Below are 14408 nucleotides of genomic sequence, written 5' to 3'. Positions count from 1 at the left end.
TGGACCTAACTTGTTACCACTTTTCCCATGTGATTTCTTCCTTCACAGACTCCATGAAATGAGGACCTCTTCCTAAATATTTGGTCAAATTGTTAATTTTCTGTATGGTTTCCTAGAAACAAGGGTGGCTCAACTTACCCCACTCTCCCATAGGACATGATCCCTACTTCACTGGTCCAAGACAGAGAGAATGAGGACAGGCAGGATATCAGATGAAAGAAACAATACTGAGGAAACAAACATGCATTCTCACCTTGGCAGACTTCTTGGGCCAGAACACCACAGGTACTCCAGTAGCAGCCATTTTGGGATCATCGTCTTCATGTTCCTTCAAGACAACCTGGGGAACGGATAGAAGAGTAAAGTATGTTCCTGTGTTTTGTACTTGTACATCCAGATATACACTACCATTCAAAAGTTTGTGGTCACTTAGAAATGTCCTTGTTTTCGAAAGAAAAACAATTATTTTGTCCATTAAAATAACATCAAATTGATCAGAAATACAGTGCAGACATTGTTAATGTTGTAAATGGCTATTGTAGCTGGAAACGGCTGATTTTTTATGGAATATCTACATAGGTGTACAGAGGCCCATTATCAGCAACCCAGCAGTCCTGTGTTCCAATGGCACGTTGTGTTTGCTAATCCAAGATTATCATTTTAGAAGGCTAATTGATCATTAGAAAACCCTTTTGCAATTATGTTAGCACAGCTGAAAACTGTTGTGCTGATTAAAGAAGCAATCAAACTGGCCTTCTTGAGACTAGTTGAGTATCTGGAGCATCAGCAATTGTGGGTTTGATTACAGGCTCAAAATGGCCAGAAACAAAGAACTTTCTTCTGAAACTCTATTCTTGTTCTGAGAAATGAAGGCTATTCCATGCGAGAAATTGCCAAGAAACTGAAGATCTCGTACAACGCTGGGTACTACTCCCTTCACAGAACAGTGCAAACTGGATCTAACCAGAATAGAAAGAGGAGTGGGAGGCCCCGGTGCACAACTGAGCAAGAGGACAAATACATTAGTGTCTAGTTTGAGAAACAGACGCCTCACAGGTCCTCAACTGGCAGCTTCATTAAATAGTACCCGCAAAACACCAGTCTCAACGTCAACAGTGAAGAGGCGACTCCAGGATGCTGACCTTCTAGGCAGAGTTGCAAAGAAAAAGCCATATCTCAGACTGGCCAATAAAAAGAAAAGATTAAGATGGGCAAAAGAACACAGACACTGGACAGAGGAAGATTGGGAAAAAGTGTTATGGACAGACGAATCGAAGTTTGAGGTGTTCGGATCACAAAGAAGAACATTTGTGAGACGCAGACCAAATTAAAAGATGCTGGAGGAGTGCTTGATGCCATCTGTCAAGCATGGTTGAGGCAATGTGATGGTCTAGGGGTGCTTTGGTGGTGGTAAAGTGGGAGATTTGAACAGGGTAAAAGGGATCTTGAAGAAGGAAGGCTATCACTCCATTTCGCAACGCCATGCCATACCCTGTGGACGGTGCTTGATTGGAGCCAATTTCCTCCTACAACAGGACAATGACCCAAAGCACAGCTCCAAACTATGCAATAACTATTTAGGGAAGAAGCAGTCAGCTGGTATTCTGTCTATAATGGAGTGGCCAGCACAGTCACTGAATCTCAACCCTATTGAGCTGTTGTGGGAGCAGCTTGACCGTATGGTACGTAAGAAGTGCCCATCAAGCCAATCCAACTTGTGGGAGGTGCTTCAGGAAGCATGGGGTGAAATCTCTTCAGATTACCTCAACAAATTGACAACTAGAATGCCAAAGGTCTGCAAGGCTGTAATTGCTGCAAATGGAGGATTCTTTGATGAAAGCAAAGTTTGAAGGATAATTATTATTTCAATTAAAAATCATTCTAACCTTGTCAATGACTACATTTCCTATGCATTTTGCTATATTTCTTATTCAAACTCATTTCATGGAAAACAAGGACATTTCTAAGTGACCCCAAACTATATATATATATATATATATATATATATATATATATATATATATATATATATATATATATATATATATATATATATATATTCCATCCATAAAAATGATGCCAGCTGATTCATGATTTCGACTGGTTGAGAAAAGCTGTCTGCCTGTCTGTCTGTCTCGTCCCGAGATAATGTCTAGATGCTTTTTATAGTGGAGATCAAGTTTATAAATTGCCTGGCTGGGCTGATGAGACAGTGAATTGCGCAGTGAGATGGAACAGATTAAATAGGCATTTCAACGTCATAGCTTTAGCCGGTGGTAATTTGTGGAATAGACACCAGCTGGAATGCGGTTTTAACCAATCAGCGTCCAGGATTAGACCCACCCGTTGTATAGACAAATATCATCTACACTCAACGGAACATGACACATAATACTGTATGGCTTACAGACTTCATATTCACTCTCTTTAGATTATGAATGCCAGACTTGCAAACACAGACAAATAAACACAAAAAAGCAAATATAGGCCTCCTACACATTCACAGATGTTTATGATAGAACTATCTCCACCCCCGTCTGTTGCAATTATCATAAACTGAGGGCCCATCTGCTGAACCTGTGAGACACTCACATAATCACACACACAGATCCCCATCCTATTGGCAGCAGTTTCTCCTATGGACAGAGCTGTAATTGCTGCAAATGGAGGATTCTTTGACGAAAGCAAAGTTTGAAGGACACAATTATTATTTTTATTAAAAATCATTATTTCCTATGCATTTTGCTATATTTCCTATTCAAACTCATTTCATGTATGTTTTCATGGAAAACAAGGACATTTCTAAGTGACCCCAAACTTTTGAACGGTAGTGTATACACAAGACAGAAAATACATGAGAACTAAGTTGGATGAGGCACATACCTTCATGTCATCCAGCAGGGCCTGGGGGTCCTTGATGCCATCTGGAACACACTTCTTATTTTCGGGGAGTGCTTCCAGTTTCTCCACAAGGGCCTTGAGGCCCTTTAGTTCAAACTCAGTCAGATGAGTCCATTTACTCTGAGACTCTGAGACTGGCGAGGCAAAGGGGGTTTTGGGGAACTCTGGAGGCTGGGTGGAGGTGGGGATGCAGCTGTCTTCAGAGTCATTGGACAAGGCAGCTTTGAGGTGCTGAGGGCCGCTGGGATTACCCTTCCTGTTATCAGGAGAGCAGGGATCATCAAATGCAGACCGGTCACCCTGTTCACCTCGTCCCTGCTGCGTCTCGCAGGAGTCCTCCTCGTCCATGTCCTGACTCCGGGAGTCAGAGGAGGGGCTCTCTGTGCTCATCTTAGTCTCCAAGTCTGAGGAAGAGAAGGAGGATGAGCAAAGATGAGGGAACCAATCTGCTGTGTAACCATTGCGGTCAGATTATAATTTCAGTCACTTTCATCATGCTATTGTGGTCCTCTGTAGCTCAATTGGTAGAGCATGGCGCTTGTAACGCCAGGGTAGTGGGTTCGATCCCCGGGACCACCCATACGTAAAAATGTATGCACACATGACTGTAAATCGCTTTGGATAAAAGCGTCTGCTAAATGGAATATTATTATAATATTATTATCATCATCCTCATTTCTATGAGAAGGCAATCTCACTGATTAAACAGATGTGTCATATCATTGGCTCTTTCCAAAGGATAAGAGCATTACCCACTTGTGAGTGGTAATCGACGGGGCTGTAGGGGAGCAGGTTGAGAGATTCAAGTTCCTTGGTGTCCACATCCAACAAACTATCATGGTCCAAACACACCAAGACAGTCATGAAGAGGGCACGACAAAGCCTATTCCCCCTCAGGAGACTGAAAAGATTTGGCATACAGTGAGGGAAAAAAAGTATTTGATCCCCTGCTGATTTTGTACGTTTGCCCACTGACAAAGCCATAATCAGTCTATAATTTTAATGGTAGGTTTATTTGAACAGTGAGACACAGAATAACAACAAAAAAATCAAGAAAAATGCATGTCAAAAATGTTATAAATTGATTTGCATTTTAAATGAGGGAAATAAGTATTTGACCCCTCTGCAAAACATGACTTAGTACTTGGTGGCAAAACCCTTGTTGGCGATCACAGAGGTCAGACGTTTCTTGTAGTTGGCCACCAAGTTTGCACACATCTCAGGAGGGATTTTGTCCCACTCCTCTTTGCAGATCTTCTCCAAGTCATTAAGGTTTCGAGGCTGACGTTTGGCAACTCGAACCTTCAGCTCCCTCCACAGATTTTCTATGGCATTAAGGTCTGGAGACTGGCAAGGCCACTCCAGGACCTTAATGTGCTTCTTCTTGAGCCACTCCTTTGTTGCCTTAGCCGTGTGTTTTGGGTCATTGTCATGCTGGAATACCCATCCATGACTCATTTTCAATGCCCTGGCTGAGGGAAGGAGGTTCTCACCCAAGATTTGACGGTACATGGCCCCGTCCATCGTCCCTTTGATGCAGTGAAGTTGTCCTGTCCCCTTAGCAGAAAAACACCCCCAAAGCATAATGTTTCCACCTCCATGTTTGACGGTAGGGATGGTGTTCTTGAGGTCATAGTCAGCATTCCTCCTCCTCCAAACACGGCGAGTTGAGTTGATGGCAAAGAGCTCGATTTTGGTCTCATCTGACCACAACACTTTCACCCAGTTCTCCTCTAAATCATTCAGATGTTCATTGGCAAAACTTCAGACGGGCCTGTATATGTGCTTTCTTGAGCAGGGGGACCTTGCGGGCGCTGCAGGATTTCAGTCCTTCGCGGCTCAGTGTGTTACCAATTGTTTTCTTGGTGACTATGGTCCCAGCTGCCTTGAGAACATTGACAAGATCCTCCCGTGTAGTTCTGGGCTGATTCCTCACCGTTCTCATGATCATTGTAACTCCACGAGGTGAGATCTTGCATGGAGCCCCAGGCCGAGGGAGACTGACAGTTCTTTTGTGTTTCTTCCATTTGCGAATAATCGCACCAACTGTTGTCACCTTCTCACCAAGCTGCTTGGCGATGGCCTTGTAGCCCATTCCAGCCTTGTGTAGGTCTACAATCTTGTCCCTGACATCCTTGGAGAACTCTTTGGTCTTGGCCATGGTGGAGAGTTTGGAATCTGATTGATTGATTGCTTCTGTGGACAGGTGTCTTTTATACAGGTAACAAGCTCAGATTAGGAGCACTCCCTTTAAGAGTGTGCTCCTAATCTCAGCTCATTACCTGTATAAAAGACACCTGGGAGCCAGAAATCTTTCTGATTGAGAGGGGGTCAAATAATTATTTCCCTCATTAAAATGCAAATCAATTTATAACATTTTTGACTGATCATGTCTTTGTCAGTGGGCAAACGTACAAAATCAGCAGGGGATCAAATACTTTTTCCCCCTTACTGTAGGTCCTCAGATCCTCAAAACGTTCTACAGCTGCACCATCGAGAGCATCCTGACTGGTTGCATCACTGCCTGGTATGGCAACTGCTCAGCCTCCGACCGCAAGGCACTACAGAGGGTAGTGCATACGGCCCAGTACATCACTGAGGCCAAGCTTCCTGCCATCCAGGACCTCTATTCCAGGCGGTGTCAGAGGAAGGCCCTAAAAATTATCAAAAGACTCCAGCCAGCGATACCGGAGTGCCAAGTCTAGGTCCAAAAGGCTTCTTAACAGCTTCTACCCCACAAGCCATAAGACTCATGAACAGCTAATCAAATGGCTACCCGGACTATATGCATTGTCCCCACCCCCTCTTTTACGCTGCTGCTACTATCTGTTTATCTCTGTTTATTATCTATGCATAGTCACTTTAACTCTACCTACATGTACATATTACCTCAATTACCTCGACTAACCTGTGCCCCCGCACATTGACTCTGTACCGGTACCCCCTGTATACAGCCTCACTACTGTTATTTTACTGCAACTCTTAAATGTTTTACTGATCTATCTTTCACTTAAAACATATTTTTTCTTAAAACTGCATTGTTGGTTAAGTAAGCATTTCACTGTAAAGTCTACACCGGTTGTATTTGGCGCATGTGACAAATAACATATGATTTGATTTAATTACAACAAGAGTGCAAGGCAAGGCTCCCCATAAGAGCTCTCAGGATAGAACCAGTATTCATAGACACACTCGGGGTTAAATAGCGCCATTAGCTGGGCTCACTCACCGATTAGCAGAGGCTCTCTACGGAACTCCGGAGTGAGATGGGAACGCTTGGTCAGACAGTGCACGTACCTCTCCAGGACATACCAGCACATCTCATGGTAGAATGGGTAGCGGAACTTGGAATTAACCTGAAACGAGTTTGGAAAGAAACTTTCACAATCTGAGAGAACAAAAGGCTTAATAAAAAGACAACGAGAGTAGTCATTACCATGTTTAATCTCCTACAATTTTTTCCCTCCTGAGATGTGTGCTAACCTGGTGGCCAACAACAAGAAACGTCTGACCTCTGTGATTGCCAACAAGGGTTTTGTTTTCAAAAGTGATGATCATTTCCTTTCTCTAACACCATTTCTATCTTCAGGTGTAAAAATAGAGCGAACATAACGTGCCCAGCCCTGGGGAGCATATGAAACTGTCGCTGTTGTTTTGCTCATGCCTCTTCTCCAGCAGAAACAAAAATAGTACTATACTACCTGCAAAGCTGAAGCTTCCTACCAGCTATCCATCATATCTGAGAAAGCCACATTCAACCAAGTATCCATATAAATCGCAAAGCCTGCAGGACTTGCATCCATATCATTACAATAACTACTCTGATCATATTATTGTAAAGAATATCAGAATAAGGAGGGTGAAATCTTTCTAGGCATCCCTCTGTATAGGTCATACAGTACAAACACATGCATACACACAAAATCAAATCAAATTTTATTTGCCACATGCGCCGAATACAACAGGTGTAGACATTACCATGAAATGCTTACTTACAGCCCTTAACCAACAACGCATTTATTTCTCAATAAAAATGTAAAATAAAACAACAAAAAGGTGGAGAAAAAAAGAGCAGAAGTAAAAACAGTAGGGAGGCTATATACAGGGGGGTACCGGTGCAGAGTCAATGTGCGGGGGCACCAGCTAGTTGAGGTAATATGTACATGTGGGTAGAGTTAAAGTGACTATGCATAAATAATTAACAGAGTAGCAGCAGCGTAAAAATATGGGGTGGGGGTGGGGGGGCAGTGCAAATAGTCTGGGTAGCCATGATTAGCTGTTCAGGAGTCTTATGGCTTGGGGGTAGAAGCTGTTGAGAAGCCTTTTGGACCTAGACTTGGCGCTCCGGTACCGCTTGCCGTGCGGTAGCAGAGAGAACAGTCTATGACTAGGGTGGCTGGAGTCTGACAATTTTGAGGGCCTTCCTCTGACACTGCCTGGTATAGAGGTCCTGGATGGCAGGAAGCTTGGCCCCAGTGATGTACTGGGCCGTACGCACTACCCTCTGTAGTGCCTTGCGGTCGGAGGCCAAGCAGTTGCCATACCAGGCGGTAATGCAACCAGTCAGGAGGCTCTCGATGGTGCAGCTGTATAACTTTTTGAGGATCTGAGGACCCATACCAATTATTTTCAGTCTCCTGAGGGGGAATAGGCTTTGTCGTGCCCTCTTCACGACTGTCTTGGTGTGTTTGGGCCATGACAGTTCGTTGGTGATGTGGACACCAAGGAACTTGAAGCTCTCAACCTGTTCCACTACAGCCCCGTCGATGAGAATGGGGGCGTTCTCAGTCCTATTTTTTTCCCGCTGTGGTCCACAATCATCTCCTTTGTCTTGGTCACGTTGAGGGAGAGGTTGTCATCCTGGCACCACACGGCCAGGTCTCTGACCTCCTCCCTATAGGCTGTCTCATCGTTGTCGGTGATCAGGCCTACCACTGTTGTGTCGTCGGCAAACTTAATGATGGTGTTGGAGTCGTGCCTGGCCATGCAGTCATGGGTGAACAGGGAGTACAGGAGGGGACTGAGCACGCACCCCTGAGGGGCCCCCGTGTTGAGGAGCAGCGTGGCAGATGTGTTGCTACCTACCCTTACCACCTGGGGGCGGCCCGTCAGGAAGTCCAGGATCCAGTTGCAGAGGGAGGTGTTTAGTCCCAGGATCCTTAGCTTAGTGATGAGCTTTGAGGGCACTATGGTGTTGAACGCTGAGCTGTAGTCAATGAATAGCATTCTCACGTAGGTGTTCCTCTTGTCCAGGTGGGTAAGGGCAGTGTGGAGTGCAATAGAGATTGCATCATCTGTGGATCTGTTGGGGCGGTATGCAAATTGGAGTGGGTCTAGGGTTTCTGGGATAATGGTGTTGATGTGAGCCATGACCAGCCTTTCAAAGCACTTCATGGCTACAGACGTCAGTGCTACAGGTCGGTAGTCATTTAGACAGGTTATCTTAGTGTTCTTGGGCACGTGGACTATGGTGGTCTGCTTGAAACATATTACAGACTCAGTCAGGGACATGTTGAAAATGTCGGTGAAGACACTTGCCAGTTGGTCAGCACATGACCGGAGTACACGTCCTGGTAATCTGTCTGGCCCTGCGGCCTTGTGAATGTTGACCTGCTTAAAAGTCTTACTCACATCAGCTACGGAGAGCATGATTACATAGTCATCCGGAACAGCTGGTGCTCTCATGCATGCTTCAGTGTTGCTTGCCTCAAAGCGAGCATAGAAGTGGTTTAGCTCGTCTGGTAGGCTTGTGTCACTGGGAAGCTCGCGTCTGGCTTCCCTTTGTAGTCTGTAATAGTTTTCAAGCCCTGCAACATCCGACGAGCGTCAGAGCCGGTGTAGTACGATTCAATCTTTGTCCTGTATTGACTCTTTGCCTGTTTGATGGTTCGTCGGAGGGCATAGCGGGATTTCTTATAAGCGTCCAGGTTAGAGTCCCGCTCCTTGAAAGCGGCAGCTCTACCCTTTAGCTCAGTGCGGATGTTGCCTGTAATCCATGGCTTCTGGTTGGGGTATGTACGTACGGTCACTGTGGGGACGACGTCATCGATGCACTTATTGATGAAGCCAGTGACTGATGTGGTGTACTCCTCAATGCTATCTGAAGAATCCCGGAACATGTTCCAGTCTGTGCTAGCAAAACAGTCCTGTAGCTTAGCATCTGCGTCATCTGACCACTTTTTTTTATTAACCGAGTCACTGGTGTTTCCTGCTTTAGTTTTTGCTTATAAGCAGGAATCAGGAGGATACAGTTACGGTCAGATTTGCCAAATGGAGGGCGAAGGAGATCTTTGTATGTGTCTCTGTGTGTGGAGTAAAGGTGGTCTAGAGTTTTTTTCCTCTGGTTGCACATTTAACATGCTGGTAGAAATGAGGTCGAACGGATTTAAGTTTCCCTGCATTAAAGTCCCCGGCCACTAGGAACGCTGCCTCTGGATGAGCGTTTTCCTGTTTAGTTATGGCCTTATACAGCTCATTGAGTGCAATCTTAATGCCAGCATTGGTTTGTGGTGGTAAATAGACAGCTATGAAAAATATAGATGAACTCTCTTGGTAAATAGTGTGGTCTACAGCTTATCATCAGATATTCTACCTCAGGCGAGCAAAACCTCGAGACTTCCTTAGTATTTGATTTTGTGCACCAGCTGTTGTTTACAAATATACACAAACCGCCACCCCTTGTCTTACCAGAGTCAGACGTTCTATCCTGCCGATGTAGCGTATAGCCCGCTAGCTATGCTGTCCATGTCGTCGTTCAGCCACGACTCGGTGAAACATAAAATATTACAGTTTTTAATGTCCCGTTGGTAGGATAAGCGTAATCTTAGGTAATCTAATTTAATTTCCAATGATTGAAGATTGGCTAATAGGATTGATGGAAGAGGCAGTTTACTCGCTCGCCGTCGGATCCTTACGAGGCACCCCAACCTACGTCCACGATATCTCTGTCTCTTTCTCCTGCGAATGACAGGGATTTGGGCCTTGTCGGGTGTCATACATAATATTTGATCAACATATGAAGCCCTTGGGAGTTTGTGTGAAAAGATGAGATAAACAAATAGGCCTACAGGCTTGTCCCTCTTTCCTGGCTGCTAATATGAAACAAGCTCCATGACTCATTTCAGTCCTTGTAGAGCTGTATTCTGATTAAACAGGCACTCCTGTCACAGACTCCATTTCCACATGAATATGGATGGCATTTTTAATAAAAGCAGGGGGGGAAAAGCCCTCATTCTCATCTGCAAACCATTAGCATATCAGTCTGCTTCTCAATTGGATGGTAATGCAAATGACTGCACATTCAGCACTTGTGTGCCTTACGGTGTTACATTCCTGCCCAGTCCCATTCCAATCCCTAGCTTCTTTCATATTACTTCACCTATCCTGTTCAGATCTGTAAAAACCAAAAGAGGTATGGCTGAGGAAGGGCCTATTCAGTTCTCACACTCATTGACGCAGCAAACTAAGTGACCTTGACTTGTTTGTATGCGGTAAGGCTGTTTCCCCATCCATCTTCATTGTAGAGACACAGTTTAGATTTACTAATGGTCATAGCTGGAATGAAGCGTCAGAAGTGGGACACCTGTATGACAGCCTACCTTAGTCCTGTTCTCTATCTCATAGATAGAGAGTTGCATGGGAATGTTAAAGCTGTGCAGAATGTTGCCGCCGAACACCAGCGTGTCCTCAGGGGTGTAGACTGCATGAATCCAGCCTGAAACAGGACAGCCAGCCAAACATCATGAGAACCAGCTGACCCACTGAAAACATAGACAGACATAGCATGCCCAAACATGTCCTCAAACACATGCTTGAATAAAGCAGTGCATGTACTGTATGGTTTGTTACGATAATCTTAACGATAATATGATAGGAATACATCAAAACTCAATGCTAGGCAGTTCACCAGAGGGGATGAAGAAGGTGTAGCCCTGTTTCAGCTCCACCCTCTGGCAGCCATCTGCACGGTCTCCCAGGAAGATGTCATTCTGCTTGCCTGACAGAACCCAGTCCTCATACAGGGCAAGGTTATGAGGCGTCGGAGGCACCAGCCAGAACACCTGAGGACAGGACAGGGTGTGAAAAGTTGGGGATGCAGCTTTGGTAAACATCTAAAACAAGGGTGATATTTCTATGTTAACAGTACTCAAGGTTACATCTTATATTAGAGAAGTCAGCACATTTCGTAGATTTGACTATCCTATCACAATGTTTCTCTTCCTCTTCTTGCTCTAGCTTGACCTTTGCCAGTTTATATAATGAGATCCCTCAAAGGCGTGCATACGGACACCCTAGCAACAATCCTGTGACTTCTGCAGCCATCGCTGAGACAAACAGGGGACAGGTTAATTTGTAGCGCTTCTACAGAAATCTGATACATATACAGTACCAGCATTGGGGGAGGGTACACCAGAGACTCAGGTGGATGCACTGATGTTTGTCACATACTATAAAAAAAATACATGAACTTACCTTCCCTCCCTTGAAAACGTGATACCACACAGACGTGCCCCCGAAATCAATATGGAAGTCAGTATAGCAGCCCTTCACGCTCATCAAACAGTACCTACAGAGGAGAGATGAGAGGGATGGATGAAGAGACCCTGCATCTGCATAGTTATAATGAACCTGAGGGACCATATAAAGACCATAGGTTAGATACTGAGCTGAATGAACATCATGAACAGAAAAGGGTAAATAAAACGTGCAGTATGGTCACCAAGTATATAAAATAAACATTCAGTGAGCACATTTTTGTTCACTGTTCTTATCCCAGAAACTATAGCATTGCAACATTCCAGTACATGTTGTACAACTGAATATGGAAGCTATTTGGGCGAAAATGTCTGATTTATTCCTTCGAAACAAGCAGTTCAACCAATTTGGAACAACCCCAATATCTGGTTGAAATTCGCTACATCTACCAATACTGTATTCCAACCAACAACAAAAATAATCTATAACCACAAATGGGCTAAGAGAACACACACACACACAATACCCCATAATGTCAAAGTGGAATGTTTTTTGCCATTTTTACTCATTAATTTAAAAAAGAAAAGTTGAAATGTCTTGAGTCGATAAGTATTCAACACCTTTCTTATGGAAAGCCTAAAGTTCAGGAGAAATAATTTGCTTAGCAAGTCATATAAATTGCATGGACTCACTCTGTGTGCAATAATAGTGTTTAACATGATTTTTGAATGACTACCTCATCTCTGTACCCCACACATACAATTATCTGTAAGGTCCCTCAGTCGAGCAGTGAATTTCAAAACACAGATTCAACCACAAAAACCAGGGAGGGTTTCCAATGCCTCGCAAAGAAGGGCACCTATTGGTAGATAGGTAAAAAATAAAAAATAAGCAGACATTGAATATCCCTTTGAGCATGGTGATGTTATTAATTATACTTTGGACGGTGTATCAATACACCCAGTCACTACAAAGATACAGGCGTCCTTTCTAACTCAGTTGCCGGAGAGGAAGGAAACCGCTCAGGGATTTCACCATGAGGCCAATGGTGACATTAAAACAGTTAGAGTTTAATGGCTGTGATAGGAGAAAGAAAAAAACATTGTAGTTTTACTCCACAATACTAAACTAATTGACAGAGTGAAAAGGAAGCATGTACAGAATGAAAATATTCCAAAACATGCATCATGTTTGCATGAAGGCACTAAAGTAATACTGCAAAAAATGTGTCATCGCAATTCACTTTTTGTCCTGAATATAAAAAGTATTATGTGTTGTATTGGATCTGTCCCAAACATTATGGAGTACCACGCTCCATATTTTCAAACATAGTAGTGGCTGCATCATGTTATGGGTATGCTTGTAATCGTTAAGGACTGGGGAGTTAATGATAAAAAAGAAAAATGTAGCTAAGCACAGGCAAAATCCTAGAGGAAAACCTGGTTCAGTCTGCTTTCCACCAGACACTGGGAGATGAATTCACCTTTCAGAAGGACAATAACCTAAAACACAAGGCCAAATCTACTGGAATTGCTTACCAAGACAGTGAATGTTCCTCAGTGTCCAAGTTACAGTTTTGACTTAAATCTATGTATAAATCTGTGGCCATGGCCAATGGCGCGGTCTCTGAACGAACATTTTTAGAGGCTGTCCTCTTGGCCGCAGAGATTTCCTAATTTTTGTTTAGTTTTAAGCTCATTTCCTGCAATTCTACACATTTTGCCACGGCTTATGCTGTGTTCTTATGCATCGGAGTGAATCAAATATTATAACAAAATCAATGGGAGCCCCATGCCATCACATTTTTTAAATGTTTTATTCTCCTTGACAGTCTAGTTTTATTTTTGTGATTGTCAGTTCTCAAAGATGATCTTATTAAAAATATATTAAGTGCCATTATCTTTTCTACATACTTTATATATCTGGTTTTAGTCATTTAAAGATGCACTGTGCAGAAAAGGCTAAAATTGCTACAATTCTAATAGTTCGCCTAATTTCTGTTTGATGCTGGTGTACAAAACCGAAAGTAAAAGACGCAAAAACTCAACTTAAGAACGGGAAGCATAGAAATAGTGCACATAGAACAGATCTACCACTTCTTAGACATGCTTTCAATGAGAATGACAGATCTATAAACACATATTTGTATGTGAATTTGGTTGGGTCGCCCAAAACGTAACATATTGCAGCTTTAAGTTTACACGGAATACGTTTTACCAATCGCAATTTTCTCTCTCTCTCTCTCAAAACAAAATAAACATTTACTTAAATAAAAAATCATTTATTTTGGAGTGGCGGCAACTATTTAGCAGCTGCAGGCCACAGCTGCTAAATGAATATAGGGGAAACAATGCACATTATGGTTAAAGCCACAGTCATGATTTTTGTTAGGTGGTTTGATTTGTATGTAGGCTACTGCAAAATGGTGTATCCATTCCCCTGGGATCATTTTAAAGTCAGCACAGGTATTCTACTCGCCAGGTTTCTCAGATCTAGACCCTACATCAGGTAATATTATTGCTAGCTACAGGTCCATCCATACCACACACTGAGTGTTTGATAAAAAAGGTTGTGATATTTCTAATTCAAAGCCTTTTACAGGGTTGTAATTCCACTATTCAAGCCATGGGACATCCAACATCAGTGACGAACAAACAATACACCAATTCTATACCAAACACTGATCGACACAACCCCGGTTCCTGTTGCAGGACAAATAACCTCTCTTGGCAGCATGAGTCCGCCAGGGAGCCTCCATAACACCAACTGATCAATACAAGCTTGTTTGCCTCCTCTGATCCAGTCAGTCGCAAGAGCTCATAAAATACAGACCATTCCCATCCTGTCAACGCAGCTAATTTCATCCGTACATATCATTTAATTTGGTCTAGTTACATAAGTCGGGGGCTAAGTTATAGTTCTCCAGCCTCCGCTGGCTCCTACTGTATGAGGCCAGTCAGAGAGATACAGGCTTGTCATCCTTCCCACTGTGGTGTATCTGCTCCCTCCCACAGAGAGACCCGAGGAGAGGG

At 43.5% G+C, this 14408-nt stretch overlaps 1 protein-coding gene across 4 annotated transcripts in view; it reads right to left on the bottom strand.

The window, feature by feature from the left end:
• The window catches only part of LOC311128295 (lysine-specific demethylase 2B-like), a 58371-nt gene that overhangs the window by 21913 nt on the left and 22050 nt on the right, over positions 1 to 14408 (bottom strand). For all 4 annotated transcript variants that reach the window (XM_084160379.1, XM_084160380.1, XM_084160381.1 and 1 more), the window contains 6 exons: positions 11374 to 11467; positions 10808 to 10961; positions 10500 to 10615; positions 6131 to 6257; positions 2884 to 3305; positions 254 to 340 (listed from right to left, as the gene is read on the bottom strand). In XM_084160379.1, the coding sequence (XP_084016505.1) occupies positions 254 to 340; positions 2884 to 3305; positions 6131 to 6257; positions 10500 to 10615; positions 10808 to 10961; positions 11374 to 11467 (1000 nt within the window). The remainder of the gene's footprint in view (positions 1 to 253; positions 341 to 2883; positions 3306 to 6130; positions 6258 to 10499; positions 10616 to 10807; positions 10962 to 11373; positions 11468 to 14408) is intronic.

The sequence above is a fragment of the Coregonus lavaretus genome, assembly GCF_964263955.1.
Source record: "Coregonus lavaretus genome assembly, chromosome: 4".
Taxonomy (NCBI): Eukaryota; Metazoa; Chordata; class Actinopteri; order Salmoniformes; family Salmonidae; genus Coregonus; species Coregonus lavaretus.
The sequence above is the reverse complement of the archived record's forward strand: the minus strand, read 5'-3'. Positions and strand labels throughout refer to the sequence as shown.